Genomic DNA, 27,839 nt, shown 5'->3' on the forward strand with positions numbered 1-27,839 from the left:
CCCCATAAAAGAAAATGTTGAAAAAAGGGGGTCAGTAAAGTCTGACCCTATCAAAACTCGCACACACACACATGCATATATATATATATATTTATCTATATGACTCATGAGATAGAGACAAATATCTCACCGACAAATTATCGCGAGCGTGAAGCTCGAGCTGAAATTTTTATAGTACACTAGCTGACATGAAAACAGGAAAAGGTGCCTGTTTAGGACTGTTTGTAGAAACTCATGAGGATACATATCTCACTACACAGATAATGCGAGTGCCGAGGGTGAACTGAAATTTTTAATATTCTGACCAGAAAGCTTGATATTCTAAGCTTTTTTGATACCAATGATTAAGATGTGTATCTAAAAAAAAAAAAACAATAGATGCGAGCACGAAGCGCGAGCTTAAAATTTTGATATTTCGAGCTGAAAAAATGACAGTTTAATGGACGATTTTAATAAAGAACAAGATTATATCCAACAAAAGATGATTGCAAATCAAAGCGGGAGTTCTTTTGAGGTTCGGAACTGAAAACGGGACATTCTATTCACCTATTTAATCATGAAAAGTATGGGGTTTTCTACAGAAATGATGTAAGCGCGAGCTGAAATTTTTCATATACCAATCTGAAAAGCGGACATGCAATTTGAGCACGATTTTAAATAAAGAACGAGTTGTGTAGTTCAATCTCGTTTGCTGATTTCTGTGTAACATTATTGCATTTTTGCACATGCGTAATTATTTGGGGAGGGTAAAACGATATGTTTGCCCCCCCCCCATATTTTCATTGGTGGGGTGATCCCCCTGCCCCCCCCCCCCCCAGGATCGACGCCTCTGCATATACAATGATGCTACATCATGAATCATTTGGAATGCATCACACATCCAGGTTTATAAATTATTATTCATTTTCATGTACATGATGTATAGGCACATATACAGAATTTGGTATTTATATATATTGTGATGCTAAATGATGAGTAATTTTTATCTAATTACTTTGATGAAACTGGATATAATGCTTATGACCTGAATTCAGAAATATATCCTTCAAGACAGAGCTTTGGAAATAGTTCTCCAGTTTTACAGGTATCGTTATCTTTGTTTTAAACTTCTTCAAGAGTGATCAGATGAATAATATCTCACTTAAAGGAAGATGAAAATAAATCAAATTTTGTGGCGTAAACGTTAAAACAAAGGTATTGACAAACTGTATTTATACATTAAAAATTATATTTAGTGGTTTAAGGTCTAACTTATATACGTCTGGTTGTGTAATTATACACTCCCGGTATAAGCAACGGGTTTTAGCAAAGTTTTGGACTAAAATATCGAATCATCTTTATAAAACACTATAGTAGCTGTCTTGCACTTAAGGCCAAAGAGGTGACACAATGTGAAATGTGTAAAGAAGAAAGGTGACTGACCTTTTTTTACTGAAGCATTAGAAAATAGGATCAAAATTAAAGGACTTGCTCTACACTTTTGTATGATTCTGGGATTTTTAAAATAACAAATTAAAGATTTCATGACATCTGTGGGCAACTGTCCTGCCGCAGTCCACTCTGTAAGGGCATGCGATAAGCTTTTGTTATTTGTTATGACCGTTCAACAATAAAATGTATAACCAGGTGCCGCTGATTTTTCTTGACCGGCGCCGATTTAAACAAGTAGTGCTGATTATTTTTACCGACATCACGTAAGATTCAGGCAGCGGCAATTCATAATCGACTGTAGCGGATTTAGAACCAGGAGGCGCCGATTATTCTTGGCTGGCGCCGATTTTTAACCAGGTGGTGCTGATTATTCTTGTCTGGCGCCGATTTGGATTTATGTGGCGCTGATTATTCTTGATCTGCGCCGGTTAAGAACTCGGGCAGCGCCATTTTTTCTTTACTGGCGCCGATTTATAACCAAATAGCGCTGAGTATTCTTGTCCGGCGCCGATTTAGATTAAGGTGGCGCTGATTATTCTTGATTGGCGCCAGTGAGATGCAGGTAGCGCACTGCTACCGGCGAAGTTGGGAAAAGGGTAGTTAAAAGGCAAGATAATGAAGATGATATGATTGTGCTTTGCTGGGGGATAGTCTTTCCTTTACTGTTGCTATTGTTATATCAGTGTATAATTTTTTTTAAGCAGTGCCTTTTCTTTTCTTTCCTCTATTTTTATTTTTCCAAGCGGTGCCTTTTCTTTCTTTTACTTTTCTTTTATTTTTTATTTTGAGCGGCGCCTTTGGCACCGCTCAAATATTAGGGGGGCGCGCGCACCCTGCGCCACCCCCCTGGATCCGCCGATGCACCCCTGGTGGAGTTGGTAATTTTTGTCTCTTCTTTTCACCCAAAAGCACCCCCCCCCCTTGAAAAAAGCTGGAGACAGCACTGCAAAATAGTTATGACATTTACATGTAAAGATTTGCATTATTAGTGTTGTCGCATCTGTACCATCGTATCGGCTAATTTTGGTAAAAAAAAAAAAATCGATTTTGATATTTTTAAATGAAAGTATACTCCAAGTCCTATTTTATACATAATTAAAGTTCTAGGTCGCAAATTTATACGTGGGGATTTTCACAGTGAGGCCATACAAATTTTTGATAAAATGCACAAATCCCATAGGAAACATGTACTGTAGCAAAGCAAACAAAAGCTGCCCGTACTTAATATGCAAATGCAAGATCAGCCAAACAGTAGTATCTGCACTGCATTGACTTTGCACATGAAAGAGTGATGCAATGTTTTGCTTGATCGCGCATATTGAAATCATGGTCAGGGTTGTTGTATCCCTATGGCATTTTTGTACAGGGATATCTATTTAAACCACTCAAACCAAAATTACAAGCATGTAGCTGTTTTGCAATATTTTCTCTGATTCTTGGTTTTGTGTAAAAGTAAAGTTACCAATGTCAAGCATTTGTTTTAAGGCTGAGGAGCAAATGTGGAAAATAGAGTATATAGTTAACTTTAATTCAAGTCTATTTTTTCTGAAATAGGTTTGCACTGTGTGATATGATGGTTTGGTTGACAGCCAACGATATCTTCATGAAGACATGAATATTAATTGAGCAAATTTATGTCATTTCCCTACTCGTTCTTTTGTATTTTATGTTAGACCTCTATATGAACTTACTTTTATTAAAATTTGTTCTTCCAAGAATTAAATATATGGGATTGACAATGATTTAATGCATTCATTGCTGCAACTTATTTCATTATATAGGAGAAGGATCTTTAATACACACATGCATAAAAATATGAAATTATGATTTCATGTAAAAATAAGATAAGCAAAGGGGAAGTGGGGACATGACATCATCAGTCCACGTGATGAAAATTCATGACTACAAGCATAACTGTTTCACAAAATATTTATTTCTAACTTTTTTTTCAGCATTTTGCTCAGTGAATTTTACTTTATTTATTTAGATACAATTATTTTCATTTCTTAGTACCCCTTTAACTCTTACTAGTTAGGTGGGCAGTGTTTTGCTCACTGATTCATTCTCAAGCATGAATCGATCTATATAGTTTTCCAACTTTTTTATGTCATTTGAAAATTTGAGTTTAATGGCTTTCCATATGAATTATAAGCCTATTCCCCATGCCGCAGTAATATATTCTTAAGTGGGCAGCCATTTAAAGGTGTAGAGGTATAACACTGTTAGATCTTTTTTTTTCATGTTTACCATTAGGCCTTTGTAATCGCTTAATTTGCAATTTGATATAGTATAAATGTTAATCTTCTTCATGGAAAAGAAAATTAAATTACAGAGATATGAGTGGAGAATCCAGCTATTTGTATTCTGACAAGTAGCAAACCCAGCCACATTTTCTTGAATTAAAACTTGAAATGTTAAATCTTAAGATAAAACCATAATCTTGCTAGATTTTATACCTTGTATTTATTTACCTTGAAAGTAGACATAAAGTAATACATCACTTATTTCCCCCTCTGCACCCTAAAGATGATAATAGTAGATAGATATAGATCTTCAAGTAAGATTTGATGTTTAAAATGTTTGCTGATTCTCTTTGCATGTATTCTTTGTCTGTGCATTTGTGTCAGAGTATGGCTGTGAAAGAAGATGGATCTATGATTCGGCTAACGGACATTGCTACTTCTATCATTTAGAATTCCTAACTTGGGTCCAAGCCAGGGATTCGTGCATAAGTCTAGGTGCTAATTTGACTAGCATACACAGTTCAGAGGAAGATGGATTCATAATGGGTAAGGTTTGGCTCAGAATTGAAAAACCTCAGTTCACACTTCACAGTGGCCTGCCCCAAAGGTGCTCTAAAGCATGTTATTGTCTTAATGTTTTTTCTTAAATATTATCAACAACATGATTTTGATCAGTTCCAAAACTCAGCCAAAAAACTTTTGCATCAAAATGGTAATTAATGTATCTTTGGTCTAAGAAATATTTTACAGAATTATTGCTAACTTTATGAAAGCTGAAAAGATTGCACTTAAGATGAGATGGCTATCACAAAAAAGTCAAGATGTTGTCTGTGATCTTGTCAAATTATATCAGGGAAAGAAAACAAGGTCTTGGATCTTAGTAGAATGGACAAGGAGTCAAGATCATTGATCTTGTCAGCTTATATTATTGAAGTATTTTGAAAAATCAAGGTTCTATCTCCAATTATCTTCAAAGAAGATTTATTAGTAGATATGTTGACATTAAAAGAAAATGTAGCTTTTGAGACTTTATCATTCATTATTTTGTTGTGCTTTCTATTTATATTAATTTTCCTATCCTTGCTAAGACAGAAATTATAGTCTATTCCAATATTCTCATTTTGTTCAGTTTACCTACCTTTTTTTTCTTTCAGGACTACTTGTCTGTATATTATGTTGTCACTGGTATTTTTCTAGTTACTTTAAACCAATTGGTCTTTTTAGTTCTCTTATAGTTTAATGAATGTAGACAGTAGAGTTATGAAACAGGAGCTTCTTTCATCCAAGTGATATGTATGACCATAAATGTGTATATTAAAGGAACTTGGTTTGGATCAAAACACTTCTTTTAATTCAGTCATTGCTGCTTTGAGAAAAATTTATCTTTATCATTATAAAGAAGAATCATTCTTTCTGTAATAATGTGTTTGCATTTATCCGAAACATTGGTTATGTGTAGGTGAATCTATCGATATAAAACATGCTATAAAATGATTATTTCTCTTGGCAAAACTTGTTATTTTAAATCATTTTGTTTGAGCCCAAATGATGTTAACGTCATGAGCAGAGGATCTATGCTTTTTAAAAGAAGATGTGATTTAATGGGGTCAAGAACACCTTTCCATCAGCTTGAAAAGAATGTTGCACTCTGATTGGTCAAGGACACTACACACCCACCCAAATTCTGATTTGAGGCATCTATTGGGGCCTGATATTACTTGTCTTTAGGATTTCGTTAAATTCTTTGAGAAAGTAAGTCTCACAATTCCCAAGAATTTGTTGGGAGGACGATTCAGTCACAAAAGCTACATTTTGACGAATCTTGCTGATCTGCTCATTAGCATAGAGGACTGCAATCTGACTAAAGACACCTTTTTATTCTTGCATTCATGAGTCAATATCAGAGTCGATAATTTATTTTGTTAATAAGTTGTCGTATCGACTTTAAAAAAAAAAAACCACAGCACGGCTTCTTATGCCAAAAGATGTGTTGTGTCGTGTCATGTCATGTTATGTTACCTTTTTCCAAAGCTTCCTCCCCCTTCTTTGTCATGGGTTTTTGTAAACTGCTCCATGTTCATTTTTTTTTACCACACAAAAATGATCATCATTCCCAGAATCCCAGTCAGTGATGTGGCTATCTTGCTGCATCTGAGTGGGACACCCTATATTTGAACTTTATTTATTACTTCACATGTAACGTGAACAAACCTGGGGCTGTTTCATTGAGCTGTTCATAAGTTAATATTGACTTTAAGAATGACTGGTGAACCTTTCTTACACGTCAAACAATCACCAATGGTGTATACCATTTACCATAAAGGATCACCAGTCGATCTTAAAGTCACTCCTAACCTACGAACAGCTTTATAAAACACCCACCAAGTACATGTATGATATTGATTTTATGATCTTTTTCAGGATTTATCAACAACTATGTGTGGATTGGGGCAACCGACATGGAGAATGAAGGAGTATTGAAATTTACTGATGGAACTCCTGTGGATTTTGAATTTTTTGGCAATACAAGTAAATATTGTAGAAACAGTTTCTGTCTAGATTTGGCAGTCATTAGGTTGAAGGTCACATCTAGACCATTATCAAACATAAATGATAACTAATAACCATTTAAGGGATAAACTTCATAGAGTGATGATGAATTTGATGATCTTCTGCAAGTTCATTGAATCATTATTAAAAGTTTGATGGGTAGTATGTTTGGTCTGGCATTGACAGAATTGTAAGTGAGAACTAGAAAACTGAAGAACTATTGGAGGGATCTACCTCAATCTTCATTCCTGTACATGCATATTAGAGTGATGATGATCGTAATATCAGATTTTATGGTTACAAATTCATTAATTCATTAAAAAAATAGAAGTTGGGTGGGTAGTATATGTTTTTTGTTCTGGCAATGATGGAGGGTATCACATTAAATTCTGTCAAAAATGTAATGATATAATTCAATAATATATTGAAAAGATTTTAACTTGAGTATTTAAAGAAGTAGTTTCTAAATATCTGTGTTTTGATGATGGTCCCTTTTTTCTATTGGCAGCTGGACACGGATGGCTACATGCAAAACGCGATTGCGTTGCTAAAAGACACACAAATAGCTACTGGTACTATTACTTTTGTACTCGCACACATTTTTTTCGAAGTGTCTGCAAAAAACGTCATCAACTTATTACCACTACTTTTCCTGCCACCACTACTATTCCTGCCACCACTCTTATTCCTGCCACCACTACTATTCCTACCACCACTACTATGCCTGCCACCTCTACTATGCCTGCCACCACTACTATTCCTGCCACCACTACTATGCCTGCCACCACTACTATTCCTGCTACCACTACTATTCCTGCTACCACTACTATGCCTGCCACCACTACTATGCCTGCCACCACTACTATTCCTGCCACCTCTACTTTGCCTGCCACCACTACTATGCCTGCCACCTCTACTATGCCTGCCACCACTACTATTCCTGCCACCACTACTATGCCTGCCACCACTACTATTCCTGCCACCACTACTTTGCCTGCCACCACTACTATTCCAGTAACCACTGCTATTCCTGCCACCACAATAGAAGGGATGAGTATTACAGCTGTTATTCCTGATCTTACTTCTTTTGCTACGGGTAGAACAAGCAGCTTCAGTGATATAATACAAATCGAATTTCTGCTTTTTCCAAGTGTCGGTGAGAACTTTGACATTCTTAACTTACAAAGAAGTTTGCCTGATAATTGTTAATACAGTGTATCCCATGAAACACAAAATTCAGAATTATTATAGCTTACATCACAATTACAGTTATGTTTCAAACCACTTGATGATTTTAAAGCTGAGATCTTCATTTGTTTTTTGATGAAAATTTATAGTTCTAAATTCATGTTTCTTGCAGAAAAAGATGAGTCAAGGGAAAAAACTTATGAATAGGTACTGAAAAGTAATTTTATTAGCAATATTTAGATTAGAAAAATAAATCTAAATGCATTTCTGGAAAATTCAATTTTTGTCTTGCCTGCATAGCAGAGCAAGATGATAGGCGCCACTTTTCGGATGGCAACGCCATAGTCAACATTGATATCTTAACCAATGATAATTTTTTTTAATGTCATAACTTAGAAAGTAAAGGGACCTAGTTAATGAAACTTAAACTTAAGAGTAATCAAGTATTACCTAACATCCTGTCTGAGTTTCAGGTCAAATAGTTTAGGTCAAAGGTCATAGGGTCAAAGAAATTAAAGACCATGTTGTTGGAATCAATATTGATATCTTAACCAGGTTAGGTTTTTTTAAATATATCAAGTATCACTGAACATCCTATGTAAGTTTCAGGTCACATGACCAAAGTCAAAGGTCATTTTAATAGGGTCAACAAAATCTTGATATGTTTGGGGGTATTTGTTGAATTACCATCATAACTTTGAAAGTTTGCAGACCTAGTTCATGAAACATGGAAATAAGGGTAATCAACTGTCACTGATAATTTTGCACATGTCTTAGTTCACATGATCAAGGTCAAAGGTCATTTAGGGTCATTGAACATAGTATTTTATCATCATATGATTTTTTGTGAATAACTATTCAAAGTCAGCACTGCTGTTATATTGAATCATGGAATGCAGGTGAGACTGCCAGATGCATTCCACTTGTTCTTTAATGCGACACCTCAGTGTTGAAAAGTGAACAAGAAGTAAAGATATTCAGTTTGTTTATTGTAATACTTGTATTTCCATAGTTTGATAAAACAAGTAAAGTTGACTTAAAGGGGAAGTTCTCCATGATAATTTAATAAGTGCAGATAAATAAAATATTGGTGACGATTTGATAAAAATCTGTGAAAGAATAAGAGATTTATTTTTAACGTTTTAATTCTTGATGTAACAGACGAGCAGCTCATCCATATGTCATGTGATGTAAATTTCCCCAAAATGCCATTTTCTAAAAAAAAATTGAATTGTGATTATATTTTTGCAGTGAATTTCATCAGACTTTATCATTCCATAGCCCCTTCTGTAAGAAAAATATTTGTAGTCTTCATTATAAAATTTATCTAACTTATATAACATGCGTATATGACATCACAAATTTCAAACTTTAAAAATCATAACTCTGCTATTTCATGGATTTTCATAAAACCTTGACTAATACTTTATCTAATTTAATCTGTTGCTGACAAGAGTAGAAATGCAAGTAAACAAACTGTGCTTTGATTCTTTTGTCATTTTCCTTGACTAGGATGTCATTTAAAATGGCAAAAATAAGCTTGATGGAAAACATGATTTTGCTCTTTGAAATGAATATTTCTTCAAATTCTACTTAGTCACTCATTTTTAGAGATGTATATTTTGTATACTGCATACTCCAGCAATGGGAGGATCTAAGCTATGCAAAAATGTGCTATTTGTTAATTATAAATGTGATTCAATTATGAAAAAAGTTGTAAATCTCCGTTTAATGGGGACGTTAGTGATATTAAATTTGGAAAAACAGAAGGAATTACAATGATAAAATAATGTACTGTAAATCTGATTGTGGTCACAATTAAGAAACTGTTAATTTTTTACCCCTTTTCCGTGATGTCCATCATTGTCTTGTGTTAAAATCTTACTTCTAAGCCAGTTAACTATATTTTCAATGAATAACTTTCATACTGCCATATATTGAACAGGAAACAGTATTTGTCAATTCCTCATGTGCTTTCAACAGTTACATACTAAGCATGACTTATTCTTGGCAAGGCACTCCATTTAACTTACTTTATCAGCAAAATTTATTTGAGTTCATCTCAGATAGTATCCTATCTTCTATTCATATTATTTTGACTGACATTGAACTTTATGATGTTGTGACGATGTATTGTCACTTTGATTGCATTTTTTTTTTGTATTTTGTGAACAGGAAAAAAAAATCTCAGTCTCAACTCTACATGTATCTCCCTTTGTTGATCTTTCCATATCTGCAGAGTCAAGCATTGATCACATGTTTCAGGTCAACGACACCATCCTTGTTATTGCATCTATTTTTGGCTCCTTTCAACCGATTTCATCTCAGATCATTTGGTCCATCACAGACCTTCTGTCAGGTGTCTCTTTTGAGTATACCGTCTATTCTGAAGATGCAGTGCTTCTCTCTCTAACCATACCTTCAGTTTTCACCATTGATGCAACTGCCATTGGAAAGACTTACAACCTTACAACCACGGCAAATGCAACGGTACTTCCCACCACCCATATACTCTGTCCAACTCATGTCTTTACAAATCAAGTAATGTGGTGCGCCCTTCTGACAGACAGCATCGTCGAGCATTCAAGTTATACCTTCTGCTTTGAGCACTCTGCCGACTCCTGCTTGACTACCAACCCAAGATCGTGGTCTCTGAGTGACGTCCCCAGTGCCTTGACAGAAAGTGTGTCTAGCATGGATGGATATTTTGCTAGTTTTCTCAGTCACAGATATTCCTCGCTCGGCACTTATGAAGTTTCTTCTTGGGTATTCCATACTTTGGCTGCAAAGGTTTGTATACAATATTGCAGACTTCGATGTTTCACCAAAAAGAGAATTTTGATTTTTAGAGACCATAGCTTTTCAGGCCATCAAAACAAAGGATTTTACTGAAACTATCCAAGCTGTTAATATAGTCAATGCTGACACCTTTCATGAACTGCCCTTTGGTGACTGTCCTATAAGAATTTGTTCTACAATGATTAAAATACATATAGATGACTAATCAGTGAAATAAAAGAATTTCTACCAAGATTGTGGAATGTGAAGTGGTATATGACATCTTGGGGTCATAGATTTGTAACTGATGAATCACAACATGAAAATCTTACGTTTTCTTTTCCAAATTGTTCTGTTCATCTAATGTCCATGTTTCCTGAACAGTTGTTTCTAGTGTAATTGTCTTTCTTGTCTGCCTTAAGACCATATGTGAGGAAAACCCTTAGATTCAAAATATCTTCAATGTTTATATATCTGATTATAATTTTATCTGTGCAGGTGAATGTGACAGTCAAGCAATCATGTATCAGCAGTCTGACCGTGGAGGCCAAAGAGATGTGTAATAGTCTGTATCCTGGTGTACACTTCAAGGCTTTCAATATTCATGTCATGGCCCATATGGAGATTGATGAACGGTGCATTGAACCCATGAGCACTCATTTGAAGTGGTGGATAGTCACATCAGATGTTGACGGTGCCATAGTTACTGTTTTTGAAAGGATCACACATGTAAGTACATATCAATGTCGGGCGCCAAACAAACTTTGGAGGTGTGTCTAGAATCAAGGTCGGTTGGTCTGGCAGTCTGTCCATTGGTATGTTGCAAATCTTGGGGATTTTGAAAGACAATTTTTCTTAAGTCTTGGGAATTGCATTGCTATACCAGTATTGTCATATTATTGAAAAATATGTTAGAGAAAAATCTTGAGGAGAAAACTACTTGCTCAATTTTTGCTCAATGGTGACTTGACACACATTGGTTTTGGAGTGAAAACATGCAAGATACATTTTCAAATGTGTAGGGTACTCCTTTGGCACGATAATGATATATTGTAATAAATTGAGGTGGAAAAATGTTGCAAAGCAAAATGCTCTCAGTTTTTGCACAATGTTCATGAGACTTCACACACATTCATTTTGTAGAAGAAAAAAAACATAAAAGATAAATTTTATATGTGTAAGGAACTGAATTGTCATGTTAATGACACACTGTGGCAATGGATCAGGAAAAATGTTGTGGAGCAAAGTACTTCCTCAACTTGTGTCCAATGCTCATATACACATTGTTTTTCAATGGAAAGTTAAAGACACACTGTTTAGTCATCAGAAACTGTTTTACCACATCATGGTAGGGCAGGTATATAAAACACCAGTTTTAGTAGAATTATGTGTATTGTTTTTGTACATCCATGTATGGTTCTCTTGTCTTTAAATTTTGGTTTTTCTCCCAGTTTTCACACAATACCCACTTGATTTATCAATGTTTTTGTATAGGAGCCATTTTTTTCCTGATTTTGTCCTTCCGAATTACTTTTGGCATGAACCAAAGGGTAATCTACAGGGGGCTATTTTGCTTACAGGGATTATTTTTAACATTTCGGGGAGAAAATAGTCATCAATTCTTCAAAGCCATGGACAGTTAATATGTGCCTTGAAATTCACTACATCAAGCCAATGAGGTAAGTTTGCAGTCAATCTGTTCTGTATTTTAACATATTTACAACCCTTTTAAATGATTTGAGAAATACTCTATACTCACTCATCAGACACATCAAGTGACGATTCCAGGGGGAATTCTGCCTTATGGTGCTCATAGTTTAAATCTGAAAGCTGAAACACGTAAAAAGGCATCAGAGGAAATCATTGTTGAAGAACATATCGCCACTCGATTGGAAATCCAGCCATCCTCGTTAGTAGCAGTTATCAATGGTGGAGCCTCAAGGTCACATGGTATTTCTCTTTTCTTTTGTATTCTTGTGAATGGAATAAATGAAAAATTTCAAAGACCATTTCAAATTTCATCAAACATCGTACACCAACATGTGCTTTTGCTGTATTGTCTTCTCAATCTATGTAGCAGACGAAGGGGTTCATTTTTAATGCAAACTCAATAGCGTGTGTGCACTTGAGAAAGGGAGCCTGGCTTGAATGCTCCCCAGGGAGTGGAGATGGTGCAATACATCTACGCATGAAGCAGTGATTGTGTCCAATAGTGATGTAGATGCACTCTGTAAATTGCCTTTTAAAAGCCAATAATTGATTCACATCAAATGTTTATTATTTTTTATTTGAACTTAATAGGTGTATCGTCCAGTTTGGTAGTGAATGGATCAACTTCATATGACCCTGATGTGACTGATGGGTCATCCAGTGATCTGACCTTTGTGTGGTATTGTTTAATGGTTGATGGTGAAACCATGTACGTGTCTATGGATGAAGCAATGCAACATATAGGTAGTAGTAATTCATCACTTTATTAACATTCAAATCGTTCAAACAAAGGAATAAAATGTATACAAACAGAAGAAAGGAGCGCCCAGGACATATCTGAGTAACAAGCAGGGCATACATAAATAACATAGATTATATTAACATAATTGCATGTATGTTAATACATAATACATACATAATAGTATGTTAGTTGTTATTTACCTAGTACTTATTTTGGTATTTTTGTTTGTTTGCGCTGAATAAGTAATACCACACACACAGTTTGGTAAGCACAACGTGCGTGTGACTGGTATTAGTTTATCAATTTGTAGCCAAACTTAATATAAAAAGTGCACCCATATCCACTTGTCTTAGGAAGAGCTTAATATAAGTTCATATTCAATTAAGCATTCTCATTGTCTATAAAATAAGTAAATTTGATAACAAAATGAAAATAAAAACGGGCCTTCCCAACCCCAAATCTGCCCCTCCCCCCAAAAAAAAATTATCATTTTACTAAACAACATATTTGAATGTGATGTTCAATGAAAAGCAGTATGTTTAGAGAATAAATGAATACAAATCCACAGCAAAAACAAAATTTGCAATTAAAATTTGACTAATTGTACCTGAAATTCTATCTCATAACTGGTGGTGTGTTTTTTTTAATCATTTTCTTTTGCTTCCCATAGATGATGCATGTTTTGAAGGTGAAATACTAATGCACTCAACCTCATCAACATTGGTTGTAATGGCCAACAAGCTTAATGCTGATGTGACAATGGATTTCTGGCTCAATGTTTTGAAAGAGGGAAGAGTATCTGGGCTAACAAAACAAAGAATCCATTTGAAGTCGGGGCGATTACCAGACGTACAAATCAGGTAGTCTACTGAAGATGTTAAACTACGTACTGGGCAAAACTCTTTGTGAAGTCAATAAAATTCAGTTCTAATAATTCAATTTTAATTAAACACAGGATAGTGAGAAGTAATATGGGAGGTCCCATCTAAAGATTCCATCATGGTCCTCAAATTGGCAATTTTTTTCTATTTGATAGTCGATATGAATTGCGTGTTCACAAATGTAGCACAATGTGGAATAATTTATTATGTCATAACTAATTAAAGCTATTAAGGTGATATTTTTCAATGAACCTTGTTGAGTCATGTTTGAAAAAAAATTGCACTGATCACAAACTCTTGTAAAGATATGGAATTACCATGTAATTCATAAGTCATTAAAACATTAGAAAGACCAAACTTTTGGGGCTTATTTCTTTGGAAAGCTACCCTGGATGACGTTCATTATTCCCAAGATTTGAATACTCTGAAGGATTGTTAGTCCGTAAAGGATATAAGGTTCATTAGTCTGAGAACAAAATAAGGTTCGTGATTCTGAAGGTTCATTAGTCCAAAAATGAAATTTGGTTTGTAATTCCGAAGGTTGTTAATCCAAAAACGAAGTAAGGTTCGTTAGTCTGAAATGAAAAAAGGGTTCGTTAGTACGAAAATGAAATAAGGTTTGCTTTTCCGAAAATGAAATAAACTTTTTTTAATAACAAAAACAGTGTTGTATTTAAAAAATGATAGGATGTTGGGCAATAATTTTCTCAGTGGAGGATAGTACTATTTTGTGGCCAATGCATGTATTGCATCAAGATGGATAAATTAATTTTGATTTTATCTGAGCAATTGCTGGCTGCTTGGGCGAATCAATTAAGAATGTTGGGGACTGTGTGTTGGTCACCCAAGAAATAATCTTCATATAAGGGAGATTTTTTTCCTGCTATTAATAATGAAAGTAAGGAATATTATTTCTTTTACTATATAAACTCCCAAAATAATTGATTTATCATGATAACAGTGTGAGAAATTAAGTTTTGGTTGTCTTTCACTAATAAACATTTTTTAATGAATAGATGTACTTATTAACTTTTTTGTCTTTGCCTAGTCCATATATCAGCTGTGAACATCATCTAAAAAGACAAAATGATTTAGTTTGAATGGTTCTAATTTAAGTCATGTATTAAATATTCTTAATATATGAATAAAATGAATTTTGATATCAATTCGTTGCATGCAGCACGAACCGTCCTCTCTGCGCACTTTGATGCGAAAGTTAGTTTTGCAGAAAACGCATGAAAGAAAAACTTTTTTAAAACCTCCAATAAGTGCACCTACAAGGAGAGCAAATTGTTCACCGGTGTATTCGTTTAAAAGTTCAGGTTCCAAATTAAGTTTCATCCCGTACCTTTACATTTTCTTGAAGTGAATTATTTACACCACAGTGGGCATCGTAACACAGGACGGTTCGTGGTGAAATCGCGAGGCGCGATAGCGCACTGTATCTGCGCAGAGAGGACGGTTCGTGGTGCGTGCGACGAATTCTCTAAATGAAGTGCTTAGCTTGTGTCATAGGTCAAAGTAGCTCCCACACTAATGACACTACATGCGAGAATGAAACAACATTAAAATTACAGACTGAATGAAGAAGAATGGTGTCATATTAGACGTAACCGTTTCTTGTCCTCATTTACAGATGCATCAGTAATTGCAACACGTACTTATCAACAGTCGAGCGTCTTGTCCTGCATGCCTCATGCAGCAACTGTAACAGTGAAGACGTGTCTTTCCAATGGAGTGTTGAATCAGATGGCAGCACAGTTTTCAGTGACTTATCTACCAATACTACAACAGGTCTTGACCAACCCTACCTGGTCATCAAACCTCATACCTTTGATTCCTTTTCTGAAAGCACTGGCATTGCTTTACGAGTTACAGGTAAGTTACAGGTAGTCACCTGTGCAATTGACTACTACCCTTGACATATCTAGAGTGAGACTTTATCTTGTACTCACCCAGGAGTCACCTTACATGAAATTTTACAGGAATGGTCACCTAGGATTCATGCTGGTGACCTTGTGTATTAATATTCAACCATGAATCGGCCAAGATGCCCTTTTAGAGTAATATTCACCCAAAAGGCATCCAGTTAACCTGTTACAGTATTGGTCCCCAAAAAAATGCTTAGTTGACCTGTTAAAGTAATGGTCACCAATGAAATGCTTAGTTGACCTGTTACAGTAATGGTTCCAATGAAATGCTTAGTTGACCTGTTACAGTAATGGTCACCCAGGAAATGCTTAGTTTACCTTTTTCAGCAATGGGCATCAAGGAAGCCTGTAACAGTATTGGTCACCCAGGAAACGCTTGGCTGACCTTTTACCACAGTGGTCACTCAGGAGTCAACTGGATGACCGTTTCTCACAGAAGGCAATTTGAAATGTAAATACTTTGATGATCCAATCACAATGCAGCATTTTATGTTTGATTCATTCTAAACATTATTTTAAATAAAGGTATGAATCTCACAAGAGGTTTTTCTATATGCAGTATATTGTTTAATCAGAAATTATTATTTTCAATTTTCAGGCTTTCAGTCTACCTTTGATTCTGAAGGCTACGCTGAGTTCATTGTCAACTTGAATGCTCCACCGGCACTAGGCTGTTTTGTTGTGACACCCAGAGAAGGACATGCCCTCCAAACTGATTTCACTGTGATATCGTTTGGTTTCATCAGTGTGGATAAACCCTTGACATATCGAATTGTTTCATTCAACCGTGTGGATTTTGCGAATGGAGAATTTGTGGGCAGAGGAGAGGGTAAATGACCACATTTCCTTCATTTTTTAATTCAAAATTGATGTATTCACTTTGCTCAATGCTATTGTTTGAAATAATTCTAAATCAGTGACTTTGTAATTTGGTATTGTGATTATTTCTCTAATGCATTGTGTGTTTTGTCTCACCTGCATAGTAGAGTGAGACTTATAGGCGCCGCTTTTCCGACGGCAGCGGCGGCATCAACATCAAATCTTAACCCAAGGTTAAGTTTTTTAAATGTCATCATAACTTAAAAAATATATGGACCTAGTTCATGAAACTTGGACATAAGGTTAATCAAGTATCACTAAACATCCTGCATGAGTTTTATGTCACATGACCAAGTTCAAAGGTCATTTAGGGTCAATGAACTTTGGCCAAATTGGGGGTATCTGTTGAATTCCCATCATAACTTTGAAAGTTTATGGATCTGATTCATGAAACTTGAACATAATAGTAATCAAGGATCACTGAACATTTTGTGCAAGTTTCAGGTCTCATGATTAAGGTCAAAGGTCATTTAGGGTCAATGAACTTTGGCCGAATGGGGGTATCTGTTGAATTACCATCATAACTTTGAAAGTTTATTGGTCTAGTTCGTTGAACTTGGACATTGGAGTAATCAAGTATCACTGAACATCCTGCATGAGTTTTATGTCACATGACCAAGGTCAAAGGTCATTTAGGGTCAATGAACTTTGGCCAAATTAGGTATATCTGTTAAATTACCATCATAACTTTTAAAGTTTATGGATCTGATTCATGAAAATTGGACATAAGAGTAATCAAGTATCACTGAACATCCTGTTCGAGTTTCAGGTCACATGATCAAGGTCATGTAAGGTCAATGAACTTTGGCCATGTTGGGGTTTTTTGTCTCACCTGCGAAGCAAAGTGAGACTATAGGCGCCGCTTTTCCGACGGCGGCGGCGGCGGCGTCAACATCAAATCTTAACCTGAGGTTAAGTTTTTGAAATGACGTCATAACTTAGAAAGTATATGGACCTAGTTAATAAAACTTGGCCATAAGGTTAATCAAGTATTACTTAACATCCTATTAGAGTTTCATGTCACATGACCAAGGTCAAAGGTCATTTAGGGTCAATGAACTTAGACCATGTTGGAGGAATCAACATCGAAATCTTAACCTGAGGTTAAGTTTTTGAAATGTCATCATAACTTAGAAAATATATGGACCTAGTTCATGAAACTTGGACATAAGGTTAATCAAGTATCACTGAACATCCTGCATGAGTTTCACGTCACATGACCAAGGTCAAAGGTCATTTAGGGTCAATGAACTTTGGCCGAATTGGGGATATCTGTTGAATTCCCATCATAACTTTGAAAGTTTATGGATCTGATTCATGAAACTTGGACACAATAGTAATCAAGCATCACTGAAAATTTTGTGCAAGTTTCAGGTCTCATGATTAAGGTCAAAGGTCATTTAGGGCCAATGAACTTTTGCCGAATCGGGGGTATCTGTTGAATTACCATCATAACTTTGAAAGTTTATTGGTCTAGTTCATTAAACTTAGACATTAGAGTAATCAAGTATCACTGAACATCCTGTGCGCGTTTCAGGTCACATGACCAAGGTCAAAGGTCAATGAACTTTGGCCGAATTGGGTGTATCTGTTGAATTACCATCATAACTTTGAAAGTTTATGGATCTGATTCATGAAACTTGTACATAAGAGTAATCAGGTATCACTGAATATCCTGTTCGAGTTTCAGGTCACATGATCAAGGTCAAAGGTCATGTAAGGTCAATGAACTTTGGCCATGTTGGGGTTTTTTGTTGAATAACCATCATATCTGTGTAAGTTTATTGGTCTAGTTCATAAAAAGTGGACATAAGAGTAACCATGTATCACTGAACATCTTGTGCGAGTTAGAGTAGTTTTCAAAGTCAGCACTGCTGCTATATTGAACCGTGTGCTGCAGGTGAGACAGCCAGAGGCATTCCACTCGTTCATTATTCATATCTGTTTTTTCCTGCCCGCATAGCAGAGCGAGACTAAAGGCACTGCCTTTTTCTCGATGTTGGCGATGGCGACAGCGGCGGCATCCACATTGAAATTTTAACCTAAGGTTAAGTTTTTGAAATGTCATCATAACTTACAAAGTGTATATGGTCCTAGGTAGTTCATGAAACTTGGACATAAGTTTAATCAAGTAATACTGATCATCCTGCCCGAGTCCCAAGTCACATAACTAAGGTCAAAGGTCATTTAGGGTCAATGAATATTGGCCAAGTTGGGGGTATCTTTTGAATTGTCATCATAACTTTGAAATTTTATGGATCTAGCTCATGAAACTTGGACATAACAGTAATCAAGTATCAGTGAACATCTTACGTGAGTTTTTTAGTCACATGACCAAGGTCAAAGGTCATTTAAGGTCAATGAACTTTCGCCATTTTGGCGTTATTTGTTGAATTGCCATCATAACTTTGAAAGTTTTTGGATCTAGTTCATGAAACTTGGACCTAAGAGTATTTAAGTTTCACTGATTGCCTATCGTATGTATGGTGTTTTTTTTTTTTTTGATGAATTATTCAATAGTCATTTTCACTGCGGCTATATTGAATTGCGTAATGCAGGTGAGACTGCCAGAGGTGCTCCACTTGTTATGATTATCCACTCATCACACTTTTGAGAGAGGGGGTGTATGACTCCTTTTACATTCGCAAAACAAAATATCAAATGAATTTTAAAGAAAATAAGTAAGAAAATCAATATTCATCTGCACAATTTGTATATATAGTAGTATAAGGAAGTTATCTAGGATACCCTATTATCCAAAATAAACCTTGTTGTGGTATATCTGTCTAACATATCTGAGAGCATGGGAAAATGTATAATGGAATGTGTCTATGGATGCAGGTAATCATGAACTGAATTCCATTTTCTGTTCACCTTTTTTTCTGAGGATGTTACACAGTTAGAATATCAGATACCGCTCAATCTTTATTGTTAATTGCAGTAAGAAAATGTAATTTAATATTTGGTATATATCAAGACATTTTAAATATAATAATATTTGGTGATTTTTTTTTCTGATACTTGCATAATATATGAATTACTCTACAGGTTTTCTTCTGTATGAAGGGAGCAAGGGGCTCATAGATGATATATATCTTCCAGTTGGAGATAGTTCTTATGATTACACTGTACTGCTACAAATCATTGCTCAAGATTGCTACGGGGCTAGTACAACAATATTTGTTACCGCAAATGTGAGTGTATGTTACTCTGTCTTTGAAAATTCCATTTATATACATGGCCAGAGCGTATACTGTTCAGTTCCATCACCTATTTTTATTTTGTAAAAATATCTTTATAGAATATATGAATGAGTGACGGAAGTGGGAAGTGATTAACACATAAGGGGGTAACCTTGGGTTGGTATTTTTTGAATGGATGAGGTGGGAGTGGGGCAATAAGTGTTTTTATGCTATTGCCCAATCCCCATTCGTCAATCCTGGATCCACCCCTGCTTTCACTCTACAAAGTCATAAAGCAAGTTGAGAAAGCTTCTTTTTTTTTTTACTCACCAATTTGTCTTTGAAATTCCAGGTTTATCCTCCGACCACACTTTCCCAACCTCCAACTGAACAGGAATACCTGGAGATGAGGTTGTCTGTTGGATCCAGTGTGCACGCATTATTAGCCGTAGGAGACATTGGACGAGCTGCACAGGTCATCCATGTTCTCGGATCAATTCTTAATGTCATTGGAGAAGAGGTTGCTACTAGTGAGGATGAAGAGGGAAGAGGGAGCAGAGCAGAGGTATGGATGCAAAAAAAATTAATCATTTCGTGCAAAAGAAATCCAAATTCCGTCCATTTGTAGTCCATTTTCTGTTGACCAGTGCTGGTCATCCGTCCAGCCCATCTCTCATCTTTCTACTTCAGAAGAATGTGTGTATATGAGGTTCAAGTGTGAACCCATTGCTATGAATAATATATGATTCTAGAACATATCACCAAACCGTAAAGGGTCTCAGCTCTTTTGACCCCCACCCCCTGTGTCCACCATTTTCAGGTTTGCTACAGATACTTCTCGCAGCCATATACTTGTGTGGTCATTCATGATCTAGTTTGAAATGATCTAGATCACTGCCAACCTCAATAGCAATGTTGACACTAACATCAATCGGTGGCTTATAGCTATATTTTGTCCACTTTGGTATCAAGTTGTGTATAATACCCCCTTATGAGTACAGCCTCCTTATTCCTTTTCACAGATTCGTTCTTCTTTCATCGACATTATTGCTGCAATGCCAATAGAATCAATGACCTCTCTGCTACAGAACTCTGCTGCTCTTGCTTGTATTACTCGAAACAATCAAGAAATTTTAACTGATGTGCAGGTAAATAGAGATGATATAATCATTTAGATAGAATGAAATAATTGAAAATGATAATGCCATCTGATTAAATTAGACTGGGTCTTACCCGGGACTAAAAAAAAATTATTTCACACATCTGTAGAATGCTAGGTTTTGGCTTCTTTATTCAACATTAATCGTGATTGAGCTAATGTTAGCAAAAATTCAATGGAATGTATTGTATACTATTCTGAAGTTTGGTTCAGTTCAAACTCTGGTCTAAATTTGGGGTTTAAGTATGGATAGCCAATCGTGGCATTAATCGTTAACAGTTAAGGTTCAATATATCAGCTCCTTTGACTCTCGCATTATACTTAATTGTCTTGGAAAGTCAAATAAGATTTTACATTTCAGAATCAGAAAAGGGCACACTAAGCATCGGGAAACATGGAATGTACACAATTTTGATATGCATTGAATCCAATAATTTAGCACAGAGTTTGACCATAGTCAAAGTTAAACCTGACATCAGAATATGGGCCATTATTTGTTTTTCACTCCAAAACAAAATAATTTTTTGACAACTTTTCGCAAGAGGATTAAAATCATTTCCACTTGAGTTGGCAATGTACATTCTATATAAAAGTATGGTTTACATTTAATATGAGCCTAGAAGTTTAACGTCTCTCATTAAAGTCATGTTTGAACCTCTCTCCCAAACTAGATGGAAGCTGTAAATGTTCTTACTGAAATGACATCATTCCTGAATTCAAAATCTGGATCTTGCACCCAAGCTCAAGAAAATATTGAGTCTGCTGGTAGAATTCTGATTGAGGGGCTGTCAAACATCTTAATTTCTGCAGAGGATTACCTACAAGAAGACCATTATAAGGTAATGCCTTTGAGATGAGGCCTTAATTTCTTTTTATTGATCCTGTGACTTCGAGGGATTTGAAGATAAATCCTCTGTAGTGAACCTTTTCTATACATTCATCATAAAAATATGGAAAAACATTGTTGAATCTTCCATTAATTATCTGATCTTTGCCAAATTCTTTTTATTTGATGTTTATAGATGACATCATTGTAAATAGTTTCATACAGTCATTGCTTGGGGCATTGTTATCTACAAGCGGTTCAGTTCAAACTAACTTTATTAATCTCAAGCATTGAATTCTTTATGACACATCTCCTTTATTACAAGAAATTTAGATATTCATAATGATACATGAACATATTTTCAATTGACATTATCATTATCAATTATGAAGTAAAAATCCTGGGTGAGACATACCTTGGTCTTAAAATTTTTATCAAATGCATTCATTCCACTTTTTTTTTAGAAATGCTCAATCCGAATCTTTATCTAGTCTTTTATTTTGGCATAGTGTTCTCTTTTTTACAGTTTGTTTGTCTTAATTTACATTGTACACTTTTATACCCATATTTGTTATGTTTGTATTTTTGTTGTAGGGCTTCTAAGGACAAAAGTATGCCAACTGCTGATGGAGCCCCCCTACTAAAAAAGACTTATATAAATAAAAATAAATATTCTCACCATTTGTAGTTGGTATACATAATAAAAATGCAGACTTTGATATTGCCACAATACCAAATTATGTCGTGGCTTCAATAGTTAACATTGAATGTATTCTTGCTTTTCATAAATGTAGGCTACCGTTTCATGCCAATATTATTTTCCCTTACAGAATTTGATGGAAGTTGCCATGTCTACGACCAGTGACATCCAAGATGCTATAGTTGCAGGCAAGATTCCCAGTGAAGAAGCTACCATCATAACATCGCCTACACTGAGCTTAGCAGTGGGGAGTATCAGCAAGGACAAACTGGCTGAGACAACCTTCAGGGGATCAGAGACCACTGGTAGCTTTAGAATGCCTTCAAAGGACGACATTCATCACAGTATGGAACATGTCCACGACTCAGTTGTCGGAATCAAGGTAATCTTACTCGAGTGTGTGTGTGTATTTGAGTTTTGTCAGACGTGTATCAATCAGATATGATTTAAAACTTCCGGGACCGACCTTTAACGTCACCATCCGAAAGACGTGACTTCAAACCTCTGCATCAGTCTGTAACTTCCCCACATAGCTTGGATTACAGGCACCTGCCACAACACCCAGTTGAAAAGAAGAAGATATTTTTGATGGTGGTGATAATGATAATTTTCTACTTTTATATAGCAGTTAATAATAATAATGATAATAATTGTGATATCTTATCAAACCCACACACCATCCAGAGACGCTCGTGGCACTAGCCAAGCAACAGTTCCTTTGGATACATGTATTCATGTACAAACAACAAATATAAACAAATTTTTAAAAAGAGATCTTAACAAATACAACCGAGTACATAATTTAAAAAAGAGATCTTAACAAATACAACCGAGTACATAATTTAAAAAAGAACAGTTTTGCATCACCCGCCGGAATTCCTAGCTAGATCCTGGTAGGGGCTGGTGCCCTCCTACCTGCTGCTCTGTTCACCGACATCAAACAATGTTTCTTAGTTCTTTACTACCTCCATTCTGGAGAGCATTCCATTTTGTTTGACCGGTCCATGTTATTACTGCTATGATAGAATGCCCTAGAACATTTTGACATCCAGATGAAGGTGTGTATATCATTTTTGTCTCACCTGAACAAAGTTCGGCAGAGACCTAGTGATTACTTTCCTTGTTAAGTCTGTTGGTCTTTTGGTCTGTTACAAAATTGTTCAAGTTTTTGTTCAGCTCTCATTTCTTTATTTCTGCATCAATAAGCTATGTAAAAAAACAACAACCAAATAATAGAAAATTCAAAATCAATCAGACCCTTTCCCTACTGGAAAAAGGAAATTATTAATATGTTGAATCATGAAAATTCATGCATTTGATAATAATCACCATGTATACTTATATGTGTGGCATCTTCATTAGAAAGGAACATACTCATGGAAATCATAATATATTTATAGTCATAATACAGATTTGATGAGGTGTATTGTTCATGCTAAGGTGGTATTTGTGGCACCAATTTTTTTAAAGAGGAACATGGGCTTATTTCCATATCAATTTTCATACTTACAATGAAAAAAAATGCAGATTTGTTGATATTTTGGGACAAGTGTGTGGGTCCCATGATCCCATCTCATTAATATTCATTGTATTTTTATTTGAGAGAAACTATTCAATAATGGAGTCATGACAATGAAGATTGTTTTGTTTTGTAGTTGCTAATTTTACTTTTCTGTATTTATATCTTCATTAGATGGGAACATACTCCATATAGTGCGTAATTGTATCATGAATTGATAATAGTAATAATGTTATTTAGATAAAATAATAGGTTTAATGTAATTGGTGGGTTTTTAGTTTTTAGCTCTCCTGCTATTTATGCTATCTTCATTAGATAGGAACATACCCTATAATTGTATCATGACTGATTAAAGGGTAATATTGTTGTTAAGATGAAATAATAAGTTTAATGTATTTGGTGGGTTTTTAGTTTCTAATTCTACTGCTCTTTAAGCTATCTTCATTAGATAGGAACTTATTCCATAATTGTATCATGACTTAATAAGGATGATATATGTATGGTGGGTTTTTAGTTTCAAATTTACTGCTTTATGTGCTATCTTCATTAGATGGGAAGGATATTTGATAATTGTATCATGACTTGATGAGGATAATAATGTTGTTAAGATGAAATAATTAATGTACTTGGTGACTTGGTGACTTTATGCTATCTTCATTAGATAGGAACATACTCCATAGTTATATCGTGATTTAATAAGGGTAATAATGTTGTTATGATGAAATAATAAGCTTAATGTATTTGGTGCATTTTTAATTCCAATTTTACTGCTCTGTGTGCTATCTTCATTAGGGAGGAAGGATATTTGATAATTGTATCATGACTTGATAAGGATAATGTTGTTATGAAATAACAAGTTTAATATATTTCGTGTTTTTTAGTTTCTTATTCTACTGTTCTTTATGCTATCTTCATTAGATAGGAACATAATCCATTATTGTATCATGACTTAATAAGGATGATAACGTTCTTATGAAATAGAATAAAAGGTTTAATGTACTTGATGGGTTTCTTAGTTTCAAATTTTACTATTCTTTATGCTATCCTCATTAGATAAGGAGATAATTTACAATTTTATCATGACTTATAAGGGTATTGCTATGGTGAAAAAGGAAGTTAATGTATTTGGTGGGTTTTAAGTTTCTAGCTCTCCCGCTGTTTATGCTATCTTAATTAGATAGGAACCTATTCCATATTTGTATGATTTGATAAAGGTGTTAACATTATTATGATATAATAGGTTCATTGTATTTGATGAGTTTTTAGTTTCTACTTCTATTCTTTATGCTATCTTAATTAGAAAGAAAAATACTCCGTAATTTTATTATGACTTAATAAGGATGATAATTTTGTACAATAATAGGTTTAATGTATTTGGTGGGATTTTAGTTTCCAATTCTACTGTGCTTCATGCTATCTTCATGAGATAAGAACATACTCCATTTATGGTATCATGACTTGATAATGGTAATAATTTAATCTATTACTAATATATTTGTACTTTTATCTTTCTTTCTTTCACTGCGCCTTGGGACTCTGCCGAGTGGATTTGGCGCATTACAAATCCCATTTATTATTATTTATTGGTAAAAACCTGTATTATGATGAAATAATAAGTTTAATGTATTTGGTGGGTTTTTAGTTACTAATTCTGTGCTGCTCTATGCTATCTTTATTAGATATTAACATACTCCATAATTGTATCATTACTTAATAAGGGTAATTTTGTTATGATGAAATAATAAGCTTAATCTATTTGATGGGTTTTTAGTTTCGAGTTTTACTACTCTTCATTAGATAGTAACATACCGTACAGTGTTAACATCACTTTATGAGGGTCATAATTGTATCCCCCGAACAGAGTTCGGAGGATACTATGGTTTTGGCCTCATCGCACCGCCGCGTCCGCCGCAGAGATTTCCTTGTGAGCGCTCTATCAGCTGCATTTCTTCTCCGATCGTCTTCAAATTTGGCATGAAGGTTGAGTATGGTATAGCAAAGAAGCCTATTATGTTTGGTGTGGGCGGAGGTCACATAGTAAGGTCAAAGGTCATTTTCAGGTCAACATTAAAGTTTACATGCAAAACTTTCTTATGACACCTAACTCTGTAACCGTAAGTCACTTTTTAACCAAACTTGGATGATAGATGGACTTGCAGGACTTGCATGTTATGCTGCAGTCAGAGGTCACATGGTAAGGTCAAAGGTCATTTTCAGGTCAACATTAAAGTTTACATTCAAGACTCTCTTATGACACCTAACTTTGCAACCGTAAGTCACTTTTCAACCAAACTTGGATGGTTGATGGATTTGGGGTACCTGCATGTTATGCTGCAGTCGGAGGTCACATGGTAAGGTCAAAGGTCATTTTTAGGTCAACTTTTAAGTTTACATGCAAGACTCTCTTATGACACCTAACTCTGCAACTGTAAATCACTTTTCAACCAAACTTGGATGGTTGATGGATTTGGGGTACCTGCATGTTATGCTGCATTCGGAGGTCACATGGTAAGGTCAAAGGTCATTTTTAGGTCAACATTAAAGTTTACATGCAAGACTCTCTGGGCGTTGTGGCGTGCGCCTGTAATCCAAGCTGTGGGGAAGTTACAAATTGATGCAGAGGGTCGAGGTTCGAGCCCTGGTCACGTCTTTCGGATGGTGACGTTAAAGGTCGGTCCCAGACGTAAATAATCATTTCTGATTGATATACATCTGACAAATCTGAAACACACACGCACGCTCTCTTATGACACCTAACTCTACCGTAAGTCACTTTTCAACCAAACTTTGATGGTAGATGGATTTGGGGTACCTGCATGTTATGCTGCAGTCGGAGGTCACATACTATTAATGTAATATATTGTTGATTTCTTAAGTGCAGAGGATTTTACTGCTCTTTATGTTATCTTCATTAGATACACCATGATGTTAACAAGACGACAAGATAAGGGTCATACTGTCACAGTGATAATGATCTTAATGTATTTGCTGATTCCTCATGATGCGATAAATATTCTTCATGCTATCTTCATTAGATAGGAACATATCCAAAATGTTTTCAACTTTAATCATGTTATTCATACAAAATTATTTATTTCTCCAAATGAGCGAGTTGGTGACATTGCAGTTTTTGCGAATGGCCCTCTCCATCTTATGAGATCATATCCCGTATGAATGTTCTTGCGTTTGATATTGATAATGAAGATTAATTGATTTCCTGAGTATTTTGGTCACATCACATCAAACTTCTACTCAAATAATTATGTATCACAGTGAAGATTTATGTAATTCTTAAGATAGATGTGATATTAGCGTTAGATAGCTGTATACTCCATGTGGATTACTTTACCCATGATGGTTTTAACAAATAATTGTTGCTTTCTGAACCCTATTAAAACTGAATGATTTTTGCTATTGCACATATTTTCCATAGATTCCAGCCAGCATATATATTCAATTCAAATAAACATTTCTTTTCTTTCATTTCACAAATTTCTACATTTTTCATAAACATAGATTTAATTCAAAAATCAGTTTATTATGAAGAATATAAATATGTACATGTTAAGTTTAAAGAAGAAGGCATATACCCTAAACGCTAGGGCTTGGGGCGGGATATGCCTATAGACATGAATACAATACAATAAAAAAAATATAAAGAAAAGGGCCGAGAAAAGAAGAGAATGAAAGGGAACAAGAGAGGGAGACTTGAGTGGGGAGGCGGGCATGAATTACTAAATAAAATAGAATGCTCAACAAATCTATAAGTGGGAGCAAAATGTAAATGCCACATTTGTACATGGTTCATATTATCAATATGTGCAGTCAGTCTCCATCAGTTTAAGATGAGAGTTTAACTAGGCTCTTTATGTACCTTCATAGAACATACCCATCTGGATGTCTTCAGGTAAACGAATATAGATCTACAAATTTCTTGAGTAAGAGTTTTAGCTGATCTTCACAGCACCATTCTTAGATATCATATGCAATGAAGTGTAGTCTAGGTTGCATACTTGTTGCACTTTTGTCAATTTTATTTTAGAAAGATGACAGCTTGAGCATACATCACCCCATAGATCCACGGGGGAGAGGGGAATGCAAGAAGTGATTATTACAGCGT

At 35.2% G+C, this 27,839-nt stretch overlaps 1 protein-coding gene across 1 annotated transcript in view; it reads left to right on the top strand.

The window, feature by feature from the left end:
• LOC121409691 (sperm receptor for egg jelly-like) overlaps positions 1 to 27,839 on the top strand; it is a 36,804-nt gene that overhangs the window by 2,080 nt on the left and 6,885 nt on the right. The window contains exons 2-16 of the mRNA XM_041601599.1: positions 4,059 to 4,220; positions 6,096 to 6,203; positions 6,733 to 7,380; positions 9,652 to 10,202; positions 10,689 to 10,919; positions 11,957 to 12,140; positions 12,492 to 12,644; positions 13,313 to 13,502; positions 15,160 to 15,401; positions 16,053 to 16,283; positions 19,382 to 19,527; positions 19,868 to 20,080; positions 20,538 to 20,663; positions 21,346 to 21,513; positions 22,331 to 22,582. Coding sequence (XP_041457533.1) covers positions 4,059 to 4,220; positions 6,096 to 6,203; positions 6,733 to 7,380; positions 9,652 to 10,202; positions 10,689 to 10,919; positions 11,957 to 12,140; positions 12,492 to 12,644; positions 13,313 to 13,502; positions 15,160 to 15,401; positions 16,053 to 16,283; positions 19,382 to 19,527; positions 19,868 to 20,080; positions 20,538 to 20,663; positions 21,346 to 21,513; positions 22,331 to 22,582 — 3,605 coding nt within the window. The remainder of the gene's footprint in view (positions 1 to 4,058; positions 4,221 to 6,095; positions 6,204 to 6,732; positions 7,381 to 9,651; positions 10,203 to 10,688; positions 10,920 to 11,956; positions 12,141 to 12,491; positions 12,645 to 13,312; positions 13,503 to 15,159; positions 15,402 to 16,052; positions 16,284 to 19,381; positions 19,528 to 19,867; positions 20,081 to 20,537; positions 20,664 to 21,345; positions 21,514 to 22,330; positions 22,583 to 27,839) is intronic.

The sequence above is a fragment of the Lytechinus variegatus genome, chromosome 2 (genome assembly GCF_018143015.1).
Source record: "Lytechinus variegatus isolate NC3 chromosome 2, Lvar_3.0, whole genome shotgun sequence".
NCBI lineage: Eukaryota > Metazoa > Echinodermata > Echinoidea > Temnopleuroida > Toxopneustidae > Lytechinus > Lytechinus variegatus.